At 40.5% G+C, this 17,351-nt stretch overlaps 3 protein-coding genes and 1 long non-coding RNA gene across 7 annotated transcripts in view; 2 read left to right on the forward strand and 2 right to left on the reverse strand.

The window, feature by feature from the left end:
• Positions 1-2,633, reverse strand: part of gnal (guanine nucleotide binding protein (G protein), alpha activating activity polypeptide, olfactory type) — a 44,416-nt gene extending 41,783 nt beyond the window's left edge. The window contains exon 1 of the mRNA XM_056420307.1: positions 1,826-2,633. Within this exon, the coding sequence (XP_056276282.1) occupies positions 1,826-2,330 (505 nt within the window). The 5' untranslated portion in view covers positions 2,331-2,633. The remainder of the gene's footprint in view (positions 1-1,825) is intronic.
• Positions 2,183-8,974, forward strand: LOC130197579 (uncharacterized). 4 transcript variants are annotated; one of them, XR_008832499.1, is made up of 4 exons: positions 2,183-2,262; positions 5,465-5,973; positions 6,463-7,537; positions 8,885-8,974. It is a non-coding gene; the product is annotated as an uncharacterized LOC130197579 (long non-coding RNA). The 4 variants fall into 4 exon arrangements; XR_008832500.1 differs by having other exon boundaries at positions 6,463-6,647; positions 8,885-8,973; XR_008832497.1 differs by lacking the exon at positions 8,885-8,974 and having other exon boundaries at positions 5,465-5,627; positions 5,835-5,973; positions 6,463-7,409.
• Positions 8,318-12,171, reverse strand: pak1ip1 (PAK1 interacting protein 1). Its single transcript, XM_056420310.1, has 10 exons — positions 11,823-12,171; positions 11,352-11,514; positions 10,542-10,662; positions 10,349-10,423; positions 10,209-10,261; positions 9,961-10,106; positions 9,705-9,802; positions 9,376-9,475; positions 8,930-9,059; positions 8,318-8,754 (listed from the first exon to the last, which is right to left on the reverse strand). The coding sequence occupies exons 1-10, from the start codon at positions 11,898-11,900 to the stop codon at positions 8,660-8,662; spliced, it is 1,059 nt and encodes a 352-aa protein (XP_056276285.1). The 5' UTR covers positions 11,901-12,171; the 3' UTR covers positions 8,318-8,659.
• A 1,393-nt stretch (positions 12,172-13,564) lies between these two features.
• On the forward strand, positions 13,565-16,792 carry LOC130198398 (uridylate-specific endoribonuclease C-like). The gene is made up of 5 exons (XM_056421549.1): positions 13,565-13,591; positions 15,406-15,505; positions 15,617-15,805; positions 15,918-16,091; positions 16,183-16,792. Exons 1-5 carry the CDS (start codon positions 13,581-13,583, stop codon positions 16,441-16,443), a joined length of 735 nt encoding a protein of 244 aa, XP_056277524.1. The 5' UTR covers positions 13,565-13,580; the 3' UTR covers positions 16,444-16,792.
• The last annotated feature ends 559 nt before the right edge of the window (positions 16,793-17,351 follow it).

Here is a 17,351-nt window from a genome sequence, read left to right on the forward strand (position 1 = left end):
TTTAAAGGCTGCATGACAGTGAAGTGATCATATTTATTGATATCGAGGTATTAAAAAAAACATATTCTATTTGATTTTTGACACTATATAATGTACCGGACTATACTTTACGACACCATACTAAGTGGTCTCATAAAACGAGACTGCACTATACCTTCAGCCGTCTGTCAGAGGTTCAAGAGAGCAGAATACAATTATTCTTCACATCAGACACAACAAAAAACGTTTCCAGGAAACACAATAAAACAACAGATAATTAATGCATGCACATGTCAGCTCTGATACATACTGGGATGTATTTCAGGAAGCGTTTTGGACAGCTTGCCCTGTTTTTGTTTCTCTTTTGATGTATTTTAAGAAGCCTTTTGTAACACCTTGAAAAAACCTTTTGGTTAATTCTGGCATTTTTGTTTTAAATCATTTGTATTTCTGAATTTGCACTGTCTCTTCTCTCTCTCAAATAAACTAAACATGTTTGTAATGCATACTAAATTCTATTAAACTAAGTATTACATAACTATACAACAGTGTACTATGCTTTACTACAGGACCCTAAATAAACTGAACTACATTTACTGATTGTAAACCTTTACTGTAAATGTGCCAGTTATTCAAATGCTTATGGTATATCTGTAGTCGTTAGACTATGTGGCACTCCACACCACAGATATACTTTTTATATATATATATATATATATATATATATATATATATATATACATTCTACCATTATACTAATTTACTACAGACCACTATATTAACTGAAGTAAAGCTCTAGTTCTCATCTGTTCCTGGATAGATGTCCCTCTACACAAAATATCACAATAATATTACATAATCTACACTTTACACTTGTCTATGTTTGACAACCTAGTGGGTGCTTTGCTTTCTCTCTTGTTCACTATATATATATATATATATACAGTATATATATATATATATAAACTATCATCAACTTAGAAATTATTATCAGCACGACTATAAGTCACTACACTCTACTCTACTCAACTGGAATGTTTTGTTGATTTATTTTATCAAACTTTAGTCAGAAGTCCCAGACCGATACAGTAGCTGCACTATATTATCAAATGTTTTGAGACAACATGGCCTAATAGGGAAAAGGGAAGTGGTCTTAATACATATTTGTATACTAAAGCCAACTAGATTATACTCTCTATAACTAAATTATACTCTATAACTAAATTACATTCTCTATTACACTAAACCACACTACAAGTCAACATACTGTACTGTACTACTACGTACTGGGCTATATTCTACTATGATGAGTAAACATTTGTACACTAAAGTCAACTGAATTATACTCTAAACGACTCTACTATGCTACAGGCCACTAGACTACAATATACTTTACTAACCTAGGAATTACTGTAAATATGCCACAGTTCAACCAAAGTCTATTTATTGCAACTGCAGTCCTGTACTCAATATTTATCGACACAATATACTACACTGTACTTTACAGTACTGTACTAGATTTCAGATTAAACACTCAATAACCACAAGCTAAGATGTCTCTGTAAACCTGTGTGAAGAGGTCCCTTGTGAAGGCCTATATTATGTTTAATTGGCTTTTCCTTTTTTACAACCTCAAATATTTCCAGCAGGCCCAGTGAGTCTACACGTCCATCTTCATCATTTGTCATAGACAGCCGCAGGGGGTAGTTTTCACAGATGAGCCAACAGATGTGGCAATAGGCCTCAGTAGAGTAGTGACATAATTTCTGGAATGGCCGGTACGTTTTAGTTTCAAATAATAAAACGGCTTCCTAGTCCAACGACAACACAGAGGCAGTGAACCTACCGAGCAGCAGCAGCCGATGCGTCTGTTTGTACTCCCGCTTCAGCTCCTTCAGCGCCCTGTCAATATTCTTACTGACTTTCTTCGCCTCCTTCTCGGCCTCCTTCTCCTCCACCAGCAATTTGTCCCAGTTTTTCTGCTTTTGGGTGGTAGTCTTTTGCAGCAGCTGGAAGCGTCGGCCGCGGTCCTTCCCTGTCCCCTTACCGCTACCTCCACCTCCTCCGCCGCCGCCGCCGCCACCTCCGTTTTGTATGAGCACACCGTCGGTACCGGTGTCTCCACGGCGATGCTCCCCGGCCGGGAGCCTGGCAGGGTCCCCGGGGCGAACCGGACCGCCGCCGCGTAGCGACGAAGTCTCCCCGCATCCCATGGTATCCTCCGGGCGAGCTCCCACGGCGCGGGTCGGCACGGCGGCGTCCGGGGGCTGATCCGACTCCGAGGTATTGTTGGAGATAGACCCGCTCAGGTCCCCGAAGAGCCGGGGACGCAAACTGTAGCACAGCCCCATGTTGAAACCAATATTTGTCTGTGAATGTGATTTATCATAAATTAAAATAGCAAAAAAATAGTAGTTGCGCCACCAGCCCTAACGAGCCATCGTCACATTTGCGCTCCAGCGGTGCGATTTAAGTCCGAAATTGAGCCGAAAATGTGAATGAATTATGCTCCGACATTTGCTATATGTCATTTTGCATTTTCCCCAGTCAGCCTTCGCTTCGTAGTTAGTGGATCACCTGATCCTTTAGTGGACACTGCGGGTCAATCTTACCGTAAGTAACCAAAAGCAAAACATTTGAAAACCCGCTACTAGCTGCTGCGCAGTCAGCCAGACACACGGATCTCGGTGGTCAAATCAGCGGACACAGAAATTGTATTGCGCCTTTATACGACAATTTACGGTAAACCCATTCAAACGGGCCAGATCGGGAGCGAACGAGGGACTTTGCGAAGATTGCGGAAAGTGACTCAAAATCCGGTTTTCAAAATAAGATGTCAACAAAGCAAACTGTTGTTTTGTCTCGAAGCATTAAGCTGATCAAACCTTGGGGGACTGTTGCATCCTCAAATTAAAAAAGAAACATTTAGTGTCAACATGTCTTGCCTTTGTGGGCATCATGTGTCGGAATTTTAAGATTAAATACGATTTAGGTTCATTGTAAAGACCAACAGTCCCACAGGCACTTTGACAATAGAAATATGATCAGTAGTATATTGCAGGTCTTTATTTTCCCCAACAAGTTGAATAGGAAGTTTAATTCTTGGGTAGAGTGGCTGATAGGGAGCTTTCAGTGTGTAATTCAATTCAATTTAATTTATTTTGTATTGCACAAAATCACAAATTAAACTCTGCTGGCTTTACAATTTGAACACATGACATATTCTGTCCCAGGACCTCTCATCGGCACATGAAAAAAAAATCTCAAAATTTAATGTGGAGGAAAAAAGGAAGAAGCCTCCGGGAGAGCAACAGAAGAGGGTCCCTCTCCTCAGATGGAAAGAAGTGTGATAGATGTCATGTATACAATGGACAACATAACAGAGGTACAACACATGCAATGCATATGACAGAAGTTATTCATATATAAACATGATGAAAAAGTTACGACCTCCAATAATAATAACAGCAATGTACGCAATACTGCCATATTTGGCAATAATATCATTTTAAACAGCTAATCTGTCTGCTTGTATTTGCAATAGTCATGTAATGTAGTAAACTAGGAAATCAAATGATATCTAATACATACCATATACATAAATACATCTTATGGTCCAATCAGTCCTGTTTTTAACAATATAAATAGGATATTGAAATCTTGAAACATTTTTATTACAAATAAACTAAGTCATAAATAGGCCAACTGTAACTTAAACAGAGAAGATGTTTCTGCTTCAAAATGTCATTTTCAATTATGTTGACTTTGTGAGAAAGTGTTAAATCAACGTTAGCTGGAACTATGTTTGAAAAAGCATTGACAACCAAACTATGTTTGGCATGTAATGTCTTTTGTAAATCAGCCTTTTGAAGATGATACACTGGACTGAAGTATTTAAGGTTATGAACTTACATAATGATCTGATTCTTATTGACTCGATTGTCTCCGAAATACTTGTCAGTCACCGAAGCAGATAAAACATGCCAATGTGGTGAAACTATTGGAAGTCTTCAGAGAAAACAGATGCCTCTACTTCGGCTTTGAGTATATGAAAAAAACCGATCAGCTCATGAAAGGAAAGAACAAATCCGTCAGCAATATTTGTTATTTTTATGGCATAATTATCTGGATCAGATTGAGACATCATGTGTCGGTCTTGGTTTTTACAGAAATAAATTGTCAGTCTTGAGAAAGATGATAATCCAGATATTGCAGGGACTGTCCTTCATTCACAAACATGGTGACTTACAGCAAGGCCGTTTAGTACAGACTGAAGAACAACTGGTTCTGGTATCTTTTTCTGTCTTGTAAAATGCTGTGTTATGGAGCTGTCAGCACTGTCCTGGTATAAATAGTTCATAATTGAGCAAACAGTAAACAACGACACTAAAACCGAAAAGCCCATGAATGGTGGACATAAGACATCAGGCATCACAGGATTTGCTCCAGCCGAAAATGACTCACTGCTCCTGTGAGAAGAGGAGGTGTGAGTGGAACCGAAGTTTAACTCAACAAGTTTATCTCTCTTCTATCAGCACTGGTTTTAGTGCTCGTGGGTGCTGGTGTCTTTCCCACTTCAATAAGGCATGCTTGTTTGTTGATAGTGTTTTTCCTTTCATCTTTTTTTTCACTTTTGCCAGGTAAGATAAGATGTTTTCTGAAAATGATAAAAGGAACATTCTGTTCCAAGTCTGGCTTAGCATGTGTGCATACGCACAGTGAGAGACTCCTGCTGTCTTTCACTTGTCCTTTCCAAGGCTTGGCTTGACTGTAATTTGTCCGATTAAAACATCTTCTTTTTTTTGGTCAGAGATGTGTTCAACTCTGTGTTTCAGATCTTTAAAAATTGGATAGAATTGTGGTCTGCAGCAATAGAGAACCATGTGGTTGTAATAGGGGTAGAAAGTAGGAGGCAATAACTATTTTGTTTGAGAAAACAATGCAAATTAAGACAAACATCCGCATCAGTACCGGTTTAGTTGACTGTATCGTGTCTTGCAGGGTATTTCCATCGTGAAACAGGAGAGCCGGCTCTGCATGAGCCTAGAGCTGGTTAAGATTGCTGATTTTCGACAAGCTAGAGAAATCATTTCATACAAATCATTTTTCACTACATCATAACATTAGTATACTACTACTACTACTTGCTATCAACTAACATGGCATAGTATATGATATCTAATTTGGGATTTGTCGTTGTTATGACAAAGAACCAGAAAGAAAACCTACCGTAATTGTACAGGGGGGAAAGCAGACAACTCAGAGACAGACGTTGACACTCAAAACATTTAAAACTTATACTATCTACAATGGTCAGAGAGCACCAGTGTAAACTGAAAAAAATATGTTCTTTTTTCATTTGACTGAACCGACCCGCTCTCATAAGTTGTTTGAGTCACAAACACAAAATACAACAAAAAGTGAACAAGAGTTAAGGTACTGTGTGTAAATGTCCCCTAAATATCCTCCCATGCCTTTCTCACAGGTACAGAGCCCGAGGGCCTGCTGCAGTCACCATGCTACAGCTCACCTATTGACATCTGGGCCGTGGGACGCATCATGGATCTACACTCAGGCCCCTGTTGCCTGGCAAAAGTGAGGTGGACCAGATCTGAAAGATCTGAAAGTGGTTGGGAACACTGAAGAATGTGAGCCACCACAACAAGGCGTATCGTGTTGTGGTTCTACTGTCATTGTGGAATGTAACCAGCCAGTATCTTTTAAATCATTCTGACGTCCTCTCTGCTCGGGCCGTTACCATTATGTGGCGCTAACATGAACAAATTTATCAAATTTTCTTTTTGTCGTTGTGTTTTAGTGACTCGTTGCTTTCTCTTTGTGTTTCACCACATCAGTCTGACGGGCCCAGGGGCAACAACCTGGCCACATCGATGAACTTCCCAGAGCGCCTCCCCGCCAGCCTCAGATCTCTGATCCCCAACGTCAGCAACGAGGCAATCGCACTGATGGAAACAATGTGAAAGTGCTGCTCGGGTACATTTCAAAACCAAATAAGTTTGAACACAGATTGGTTAGAATAAACATATCAAGATTACAGTGAAGGCAACTGACCGTTGAAGTGTTTGTTTTACGTAACACACTTCCTTTGGTCAATGCTTTTTTTTCTTAGCACCTTTGGCTACCTTGAGTGCATCTATTTTTAGCATGGGAGGCCCATTTAGAATCAATCACCTTACCTTTGCAGTTCCTATAATACTGAACCTGGGATATACTGTATGTGTGCAGCTGAGGCGATGAGAAAAGTGCAGTTGTGGTTTGTCTTATTATTCCTTTAAAAGATATATCTTGCGTCACATTCCATGTTCTGTAAACAAGAACGTATTGCCATATTTTGAATGTATCATATTTGTTCATGTATCTTTCCCATAAGTACTAGTTTGTTCTCATTCATTTAAAATCTGGAGCTAAAATTGAAATACAATGTGGATATTTTCTCATTGGTTTGTGCCATTTGTGTTCCAGGCTCTACAGTATCCATACTTCACTGTATCCATACTTCACTGTCGGCTAGGCGGAGGTGGAAACAAAGGGTCGGTCCCTCCGTGAGACGGACCTAGAATCCATGAAGCCAAACACAAAACCAGCAATGTGTCCCGGCATGCTGACCGAGGGGCAGCAGGAACCTCTCGGCTGTGGCTAGAACTCAGGTAGAGCTACCACATTCCACAATGAGACCTTTTTGGGACTTCATGATTTTCTTCTTTGTATGTGCAAGACCAAGAGGACAGGACTTAGTCGATGGGGACAGACGTCTTTCAGGTCTGTCGATGGTGAGAACGCTAACGCTGGAGTCTACGTTTCCAATAAAAACACCATCAGCTCTGTGGAAGGAAATTTAAAAAGTGGCCTAAACCCAGTGAAAGAAGATAAAAGACCAACAGACAAGAATCATAATCAGATCTGGACAAACTGTTTGGGTATGAGTCGTTTTGTCAGACATACACCCAGAAGGCATCTGTTCCTTAGGAGGCAGAGACATCCACAGAAGTCCTGGGCTTTCCTCTAAGTGATGGGAGAAAGATTTGAGTACACACTTGATCACTTTAATGTGTCGTGCTGAAACAACAAGAATCAGCACACGGAGCACAAGACATGCAGCTTGCCTTTGCTTTCCAAGACACACAAGACCCCTTCTCGCTCATGATCATTTCCCAGAATACAAAGGGTGGGGGGGGGGGGCAGCAGACCTCTGAATCCCAGCGCTACAGGGAAAACACTTTTCCAAGGAGCCCAATCATCGACCCTGTAACCGGACGAGTAGACTTAACTGCCAAATACGAAGGTCACAAGTAGCACAGCAGTGACTCATGGGAAAAGTTCCAACTGTGAAGTGCTTCCTGCTAGTCTGTTGTTACATTTGCCAAGCTATGAAATATTGTTCAGTGATTTAAAATGTCCCATAACTTCTAGTCAGTATTTTTGGGTGAATTTATTGTTTAACAGCAGCTGATACATTTACACAGAAAACAACTTTTTGGGGGACTATTTCTTCATATAAAAAAATACAGAACCAGACTAAAGCAGAAAGCCACATCAAGTGAGTAACCTGAATATTAAGCCTTTTTTTCTTGTCTTTCAAATATATTTTCTTTGTGTATTATCTGCTTACCCGTGCACTAACTTTAACCTTATCCTCCAGCTAATTTCACATTTAATTTAATTAGCTCAACATATGGTGGTCATCATCCTTGTGGTGCTTAGTATTTAAAGGAAAGATGAGACCGGTAATCATGATGCACGAGTGTTTTACTCAGTTATGGACAGCAGCAGGAAGGATAAAACATGATGGTGTTTATGAGTGACGAGTTTAGAGAATCTGCTGTGAAGGAACAACGAGCTGACAGTTATAGGAGTTTTTGCTGCCATCTAGTGATTTTTGCTTCGCTACTGTGAAATATCATTGGTATATTAATACAATGGGGACATTTCTATATACACACACACAGGACAGACACCAACGCTGCGTTGTGAAAGCCAATCAGCGTTGAGCTGCTCCTCCGTTGGTGAATCTAACTGGCTGATGCTACTCTCGTGACACTGGATGCGGAAGTCATTCACGTAGTCGGTGTGACATTCACAGAGCTGTGTGCGCCGACGGGTAATGTTATGAACCAGACACCAGGGCGTTAGATGTACCGACGTGTGTGGGATTTCCACAAAAAGTATAACGTAGAAATAGTGGTGAATTATTCCGTGGCGGAAAATATTTTTCCGCTGAGCAAAGCAACGGAGATAAGCCACGCCCCCTCACCGACGCGTATGACGCAACTAAACAACAAATAGTCGGGCGAGTAAAGCGTTGTCAGTTCTCGACAAGTCCCATCAAAGATGTTTTATTGCGAAGATCACCACATCACATTTTCTCAGCGTCTCACTGCAATCTCAAAGCCAGCGGGCCAGTTGACCCCCCCCCCAAACAAAAACTCTTCGGATCTACACGGTTCACGTGGATTACCTGGTTTGATTCAAAAACGGCGAATTTCGCCGAAAGGTGACAAATTTGAAGGTATGTTCAATGCTAAATTTATTTCACAAAATATGTACTTTACGACCCCCTTATGGCAACCACAAAAAACACATAAGTCCAAGTAAGTCCAGATATAAAACAGTCCAAGGATGATAAACCATTGATTATTTTTTCATTTTATTTTCCACCGCCCTATTTCTTCTTTTTGGGCTTGCTCTCATCTTCCAGAATAACTTCTTCTGCTGCAATTCGGACTCTCTTCGTCTTCGAAAGCTCCTGAATGAGTTCTGTGCACAGAAGTAAACAGATTTAGCTGGATTTTAGTAAGAGAGCTCAACCACCCACAATGCATCCCTTTCAACATTACAACCCAAAGACCCAAATCAAACACTTCTGTACACCCTCTTCTATCTACAGGTCAAACCTCTTCCATAATACCATGAGCGTTTGCAGGACAACTACCTTTAGATGTTGTCGCCGCAGCTGCAGGTTCCTCAGCGGTCTGCTGCACTGGTGAAGGTTTCCACACAGCCAGGCACGTCAGTCTGGCCGTTGTGTTCACTTCCCCGAGGAGAGTGGGAGACTCCAGCTCCTGTTGGACAGTGCATTGATGGATTAACCGCAGCTCGGCAGGTAACAACAGTGTTGTTTTTCTAATCTTTGTATTTGGTCTTATGAATGGTGTTATTCATCTAATTGTTACTACATATGATTAGATATTAAAATTGTATTTTAGTTATTATTGTCTTTAAAATAACTAATATTCTGCTATGCAAAGTAGAATATGTCAATAGGAAATGACACTATGGGATATTGTATTTTAAAACATAATCTGTAAATGTATAATTTGGTTGAAGTAACAAATAACTGTCTTCTGCTCAAATGTTTATGAATAACACGAGACGTGCCTCTTTTAGATAGAGTTTCCACATTTTGATGAATCCGTCGTTTGAAGCCGTTACCAGCGCGCAGTAATCCTCCATCATGAAACTGTCAATCGCTTTCACTCTATAAATCACAAAAAAAAGGTTTGTTCATTTACTTTTCACCAATATGACCTGAAAAAATAAACATGACTGAGATGAAGATAATATTAGCAGTTAACAAATATCCATAAGTTTCATACATTTAATTCTTACAAAAACAAGTCATGGTTTCATCATAAGTGTGTTTTTAGCAAAGCAGCTCTAAAATAATTTATATACATGGATCTTTAGAAAAAACATAGTGAATTTACCTGGTTTCATGAGCCTTAAACTCACACACCCATTTCTCTTTTCCCAGATCACAAAACCTCACAATTGCATCGTCTCCTGCGACGGCCAGGACGGAGTTCTGAAATACAAGCAGGATTAAATGTATTTAATTTAGGATGTCGTAATATTGCTTATTCCTGTCATATCTCGGTTTAAAAGCAGATAGTAATCATCTCAACCACCACAATCTCAATATCACGTATAAATAAATATCAGGGCAAATTTCAGAGAACTCACATTTACGAACTTAATGGACGAGATCCTCTTTGGGTTTGTGACTGTTCCTATCACAGAGGCTGTCTCCAGGTCGTAGATGTTCACTCTGTCATTCACCACGGCCACATATCTATCCCCGACTGGAGACCACTTGACGATGTGTGCATCTGTTAAAAGGGTTTGGGGAAAAAAGTTTAAAGTCATTTCAAACTAATAATATTGAAAGAATTTAAACATTCCTTAACTTCTGAATCAATAGGGAGGCTTACTCTGCTTTATGTTTTTGATGAAAGCCGATCGTCCGTTAGTTAGATTCCACGTTCTAAAAGGATTTTTTTTACAGATACAAAAGTCCTTTTAGAATTCATGATAAATTAATTGTCGGCTGCATCAGAGCTGAGAATTTTACCTGAGAGTCTTATCTGTCCCGACTGAAAGAGCAAGTTTCCCAGACGGATGTACGGACAGCGATGTGACATGACCTCTGAGGAAAACAAGATGAAGTTGTTTCAACCTTTCACATCCAACAAAATAAAAGACAACGATCACAGAAGCACGACCATCTCAGGGCTTCAGCAGTGTCTCTCTCTCTGTGTGCTTACTGGTGAGCTTTGATGGATTTCAGGCACTGCCACTTCTTTTTGCTCCACACACAAATGAGTCCATCCTCTCCTCCGCTCAGTAAGTGAGCAGTCCCATAAAACTCTAGACAGGTGATGGTGCCTGTGAAACACAAGGATGTTTAGGGTCAGGTGTACAGGCCACAAGCTTGGGTCTTTCCTCTCTTTGACAAACTGTAAAAAGCAAACAAGATCAATTCTTTGATTTTTCTTTGATAACCTTTTGTACAAATTAATTAAATCTATAAAGCTATCTGGATAACTATGCTATAAATCAGACCCCAAATCCATTTCAAAATGCAAAGAGTGAGGCCAAAACAGTTTGCTATGATGCCCATACTATGAATTGGCAACAGTCAAGAGAATAATAGTGGGCGAGAAGAAAAAAAGCTGCTGGTTTCCAACAAATAGCGGGATTGCGGGGTCCTAGAATACTATGAACCTGAAAACACTCAGATAAACCACGGCCATTATATATTTTCATGTTGTTGTTTTTTTTACAAGATGGGATTCTATAAAGAAATCAATTATTACATCAGAGAGGACACCTACGTAATTATTTCTATGGTACTGTGACATGTCAAAATCCAATTAAAAAAATAATGTCACGTTCACTAAAATATGTATCTAATTTTCTTTTTACAACATGTATTTTCTCGAGGTCTTCCTTGATATTGTCATGTAGACAGGTGGATGACGTTATGAAAGTTGAAAGTAACCACAGGCTGCAGACATTTTTAGGAAGCCTCCATCAGTGTCAATCAAACCAGAAACCTCAGCTCCGCGTCTCACCGTCATGATGCAGCAGAGCTCCGAGCTCCGTCCTCTTCTTCATGTCGTACAGCTGGATCGTCTCATCTTTGCTTCCTGTGGCAACAAACCTCTCGCTGGCGGCCGCGGCCGATATGGAAGCTGTGTGGGCGTGATGTGTGAAGTCCGCCTCGCTTCTCCACTCCTGCAACAAACACACACAACTCACTCGTGGACTCTTCGCAATAACTTCAGTGCGGAACCTGGGAGAAAATAAACCTGGTATTTGGACAGAACTGCCAGCCTTAGAGATCACACTGTCCATCACACTAAAAAGCAACAATGTATTCTTCTTCTTCTTCTTCTTATTATTATTATTATTAATAAATATGTGGTCACAGTATTACCACACAAGCTGTTGACCAGTGACCGTTTAGTTTACAAAAGTCAGAGCAGAGCATTCATGGACATACACGGTTAAGCAAAATTACAAAATAAGATATTCAGACTTACTTTTTGGTCAGTTATTACTCGGTAACCAAAGGCTATCTGCTCGTAGCTCCCAGCGATCAGTCCCAGTACAGCTGCCATGCTGCAGCGACAGAGTGCTAAACTAGCAGACTAGTTAGCTTTCTTTAAAATCCAGCTGTTTTCTATCGCTTGATTTGGGGAACAGCTAATAGCAGCGACTAAGAGTCCGAGCAGAGACCTACACGAGAAACCTTGAGACGACAAACAACGTAAACATCGTGGTGAAGCTATTCAAATATGAATATCTAGCTACGAGCTATTTTTTTTGCAAAATCCACTTCTAGTTCCAAAACAACACGTGCGGCTGCTGCGCTTGCGCAAAGTCGACTTCCTTCTCTCTGGTAATGAGTAGTTTTCAAAATAAGAGCTAATGTTTATTTTATGTTTTTTTCATAATGTAACATATTATTCAAATATAACAGCTCACTGATGGGCTTAGTCGATTCAAGATTCAAGATTCAAGATGTTTTATTTGTCACATACACACACAGGGTGTGCAGTGAAATGAAAGTGGCAATGCTCAGCAGGAATGTGCAAGGGCAACAAGTACACACTATTTACAATAAAAAACAACACAATATTTACAGTAAGTGTGTGTGTGTGTGTGTGTGTGTGCCTAAGAGGGGCAGTTGTGTGGGTCTATGTGGGGGTCCTGGTGAGGTCGGAGTTCACAGTCCTGATGGCCTGAGGAAAGAAACTCCGTCTCAGTCTCTCTGTTCTTGCAGCGTGACTACGGAGGCGCCTGCCTGACCGCAGCAGCTGAAACAGTCTGTTGTTGGGGTGGTGAGGATCCTTCATGATCCTGCCGGCTCTGGTTCTGCACCTCCTGGTGTACAGGTCCTGCAGGGTGGGGAGTGTAGTTCCAATAGTGCGTTCAGCCGAACGCACTACTCTCTGCAGAGCCTTCCTGTCCTGAGCGGAGCAGTTGCCAAACCAGGCTGTGATGCTTCCTGTCAGGACGCTCTCTACAGCTCCAGAGTAGAAGGACTGAAGGATCCTCTGGGAAACTTTAAATTTCCTCAGCTGCCTGAGGTGGTAGAGGCGCTGCCTTGCCTTTCTCACCAGAGTGTCTGTGTTCGTTGACCATGTTAGATCCTCGGTGATGTGGACTCCCAGGTATTTATACCCGCTCACCCTCTCCACAGTAGTCCCGTTAATCCCCAGTGGTGAGTACGTCCTCTGTTGTTGTGCCCTCCTAAAGTCCACAATCAGCTCCTTAGTTTTGGTGACATTCATGATGAGGCTGTTGTCCTGGCACCAGAGTGACAGATCAGCAACTTCCTCCAGGTAGGCCTTCTCGTCGTTGTCGGAGATCAGGCCCACCACCACTGTGTCATCCGCAAACTTGATGATGGTGTTGGAGCTGAACCTGGCCACACAGTCATGTGTGTACAGGGAGTACAGTAGGGGGCTGAGGACGCAACCCTATTTGTGTGAAATGACTTTATATGTATAAAGACAAAACGTTCATTCAAACTTTGTCCCAGTGTTTTTATTTTTTGCAATAACTAGGTGACATTCACAGTAACCCCACTGTACATTATTAATATACAATAATACACCTACTGGAAGGGGTCCGCCTTTTTTATTAAAGAGGGAGTGGTGAAGGCGTCTTCGGCTGTTGTAATTGGTTACCCTTTGAAACGTCATGATGGACGTCTCAAATAACTGTCAACATGAAACGGTAGTGACGAGAGGATGAGACGCATTGATTAACTTTATTTTCCACTGAACGGAATCATGGCACAGAGGTAAGCTTTAGTGAAAATAGAAGATACATCAGAATGACTTAACGTTATCTTTTAATAGTTGTTTCACTTCCTGTTATGTGCATGTTTCTTATTTTGTGATTGATGACACTTTAATAACAATTCTAAACGTTTTGTTTCTATATATATCTGACGTAAACATTGAGTTAATAAGTTAACATTGAGTTAATAAGTTAAGTTTGTTTGTTTATATATATATAATTCAGACCAACCGCTGTTGTTAGTGCAGATTGCAGGATTGTGCACTGGTGTCTGGATGTTGTGCATTAGAGTTTGTTTGTGTGCGAGAGCTGCAGGGTCTGGTTGTGATTAGTGGGTGAAAATGAAAAACAGGACAAGACTAGACTCGAAACAGACTCTTCTGCAATAAAAGTGTGTGGCTTTCCTCCCTCGTGATTTTCTCAACTATAGCCTTAAGAACATGGAAGTTGCTGTATTACAGTGAGCTATTTCCTGTTATTTGTTTCTTACTCAACTCAGTCAATGTGCAAGATGATCGTTGAAATCTACAAAACTCAATATCATTTGATACATGTTTGAGTGGCTGTATTTGTTTTTTAAAGCTAATTTCCATAGACAACAATAACAGTATTCATCTTTCCCATTTGTGGTATTTAGTCTGGAAGATAGTCTGGTTTTATTTGCAAGGCTGTTGATATTTCTGCTGGCTCAAAATCAGATCAAATCAAACCTTCCAGCATGGACACATCTATAGGTCGACTTTTTTCTTTAGTGATTTGGGTGAACTGACCCATAACTTGTTATTATTATTCCATCAAACTCCATACGCAGTTCTTCATGCATCAATGGCATGAAATAACAATCAAGAAACAAGTTGAAAATCATAAGCTGCAGGGTTTTGGTGTGTTACTGCAACTTGCTGTTCATTTTGATCAAGCATGACAAGAAGATGATTACTATATGACTCGTATGCCGTTTCCTAAACAGCACTATGTTATTGGTTTAACTGATGAATTCATCAGTCATGGTAAAACAATGGACCTCTTTCAAACTAGTGAAACACAAACAAAGAAACAAATCTCTCCTTTATCATTAATTCCTTCTGTCCCCAACTACAACGTGCAGCAGGACTCTGAGTCATAGTAGCTGCTGTGGAGGAACAGTCTAGGTTTTGGTAGATTTCCTCCTGTTGAACACCGGAGCCCCCCAGGGCTGTGTGCTCAGCCTCCTCCTGATCACGTTGTACACCCACATCTACTACCTCAAACATGAAGAGGACTCCCATGTGCAGTTTGCAGATGTCACTTCCGTCATCGGCCCAATGAGACTTCCTATAAAGAAGAAATCCACAACCTCTAAAACACACAACACTGTCTACATCAATGGAGCTGAGGTGGAGCAAGTTAACAGCTTTAAGTTCGTGGGATCTTTAATAAGCTCTAAGTGGCTGTATTTCCACAAAATAATCCAATAAATTAGCTTATTTCTTTCCCCCAAAGAATAGTTTTTTTTCACAGAAGTGTTTAGATGCTTCAGTTTCAGGGTCCTGGTATTGTGCTCTCTGTCACACTCTCGCCCCTTAAACAGAAACATCATTAATATTATTAGTAAAACATGTGCCTTTCCCACTTTCACAAGTCAACATGTCTCATGTGGGACAGGCCTATTGTCTTTTAATCTCTTCCTTAAAAACAAAACAAATCCTCGTTGTCGGAGATTCCAAAACATGCGTGTCAATGTCAAAAACAATTTAATTATATTTGTCCATATCTGTTTTGTCGAACGCTGCTATTCTACTTAATTCACTGCATTTACTTTTTTTCTCAATTTCACAGTGAACAAGCCAATCAGGAGCTCACTGAAGTGCTGAACCAACTCTGGCGCCTGGATACCAACCGCCTCAAACCGGAGACCGATTACATTATTTCCCCGCAAGTCAGTATAATTCTGCCTTTCCCGCTTCTCCGCAGTGCAAAACATGCAAACCCCATGCAGTCAGTTTTCCTGACTTTGATGTCTGTCTGTGTATTTATGTGTTTTGCTCAGGGGAGGGCAGGTTACGTGGCTCATGGCAGCAACTATGCCAGAGACCGGGCCAGGGCTCCACTCTTCACATATGTCAACGAAGACAAACTCAAGGGTATCGAGACTTATTTACGCGAGAAGCACTTAATTTCCCCCCTCGGTTGCACTTATTTAGCTCCAACCACCAAGAGAGTCCCATTGTGTTACCTTTAAGGTTTTATTACATCAGCAATTTAAACAGAAGATAAGAGGACATAAAGTTATAATCTCAGGATGAATGAGGCCATACATGGAGACATAATCAACACATCTTTGAAAATATGTTGTCATTTATCATTATAGAAAGGATTCCTGTGGGTTTGAGCATGTGTTTGTGGGAGAAACCAAGTATGGCCAGGAGGTCACTGATTTTCACAACTGGGTCCAGTTCTACCTGCAGGAAAAACTCGACCATGTTGACTACAAAGGCTACAAAGCAAGAGATAACAAAAATACAGTAAGACAATACTGAGTCATTATGTGGATAATAAAGCAACTGAACACACCGAGCAGAACATGAACAAGTTGTTGTTGTTATTGTTTTGCAGCCTGATGAAGATGACCATGTCCTGAACCTGCAGTTCAGCTGGAACGGCTTGGTGAAGCCGGTTGGCGGCTGCTTCATTGGCGTGAGTCCAGAGTTTGAGGTGGCTCTCTTCACCATCATCTTCCTCATGTCGACTCAGAAGATGACGTCTGTGGTGGTGAAAGTGGACGAGTACGTGCTGGAGCTGGTTGTCTATCGGCATGGAGGATCCATCGGCACGTCCTACCCCAAACTGTTTAGCAGCAACCACGAGGATTTGTAATATCGATCCATGTAGACGTTTATATTTTCAACAAATTGTGTGACACTTTCATTTCATTCCTTTATAGTATAAACTTATAAAACTAATCTGTAAAACTATCTCTTTGCACTAAATGTCAGTCTTAAACTTTCTCTTATGAGTTTTCAGCCTCAACCTCCTGATCTGAACTGATATCATGGAAGGAGTGTATCTTATCATAATCATTTATCTGTCTGATTCTGTACACCATTATTGTATACCTTTAGCTCAGTGGGGTAAGAGGGCCGTCCTGCAACCGCAGGGTTGTCTGTTCGATCCCGGCTCTCCCCATTAGTTGCAAGTCGAAGTGTCCTTGAGCAAGGCACTGAACCCCCAGTTGCTTCCTGGCGCTTCACCGCAGCCCACTGCTCCTAATAACTAAGGATGGGTAAGTATATTCTAAATAAATATATCTTTGTCTACAAAGTAGTTTTGACATTTTTATTCTCCCCTGTTTGTGAAATAAAGCCACATATTTCAGATATTTCGCTAGAAGGGTTTTAATTATCTGAAAAATGTTTTGGACAAAAACAACCATTTGGCAGCTTTACTAAAGCTTTATTAGTATACTCTCAAAATATATAATAATATCATGATACAAAACCAAAGCCATATTCTTTAGCAAAAAGATTCTTAGATAGTCCCATTTGTTAAAGATTTTAATCTAAGAGTAGTTTCTTTTTCATTATCTAAAATCTGAGAGAGCCCGCTGATGAAATGTACATTTCAAATTGTTCATTTGTTCTTATTAATTGTACTAAGCGTTCAGTACTCACGTTGTATACTATATGTGTCAAGAACGTGGGAATTATTAAAGAGTTATGGATTTATTATTTACTTATATTTATCTGTTCATTTCATTCTTTCAATTCAATGGAGGTCAAACCTGC

Source organism: Pseudoliparis swirei, chromosome 8, assembly GCF_029220125.1.
Source record: "Pseudoliparis swirei isolate HS2019 ecotype Mariana Trench chromosome 8, NWPU_hadal_v1, whole genome shotgun sequence".
NCBI classification, from domain to species: Eukaryota; Metazoa; Chordata; class Actinopteri; order Perciformes; family Liparidae; genus Pseudoliparis; species Pseudoliparis swirei.

Bases quoted from the DNA above. Each gene is read 5' to 3' on its own strand.
- pak1ip1 (XM_056420310.1), bottom strand. From the start codon at position 11,900: ATGGCAGCTGTACTGGGACTGATCGCTGGGAGCTACGAGCAGATAGCC. The intron at 9,476-9,704 runs GTAAATTCACTA...TGTGATTTATAG, and splicing joins TTTAAGGCTCATGAAACCAG to AGTGAAAGCGATTGACAGTT. The intron at 9,060-9,375 runs GCACGTCTCGTG...ACTGTCCAACAG, and splicing joins GGAAACTCTATCTAAAAGAG to GAGCTGGAGTCTCCCACTCT.
- LOC130198398 (XM_056421549.1), top strand. The intron at 15,506-15,616 runs GTCAGTATAATT...TGTTTTGCTCAG, and splicing joins ATTACATTATTTCCCCGCAA to GGGAGGGCAGGTTACGTGGC. The intron at 16,092-16,182 runs GTAAGACAATAC...ATTGTTTTGCAG, and splicing joins CAAGAGATAACAAAAATACA to CCTGATGAAGATGACCATGT.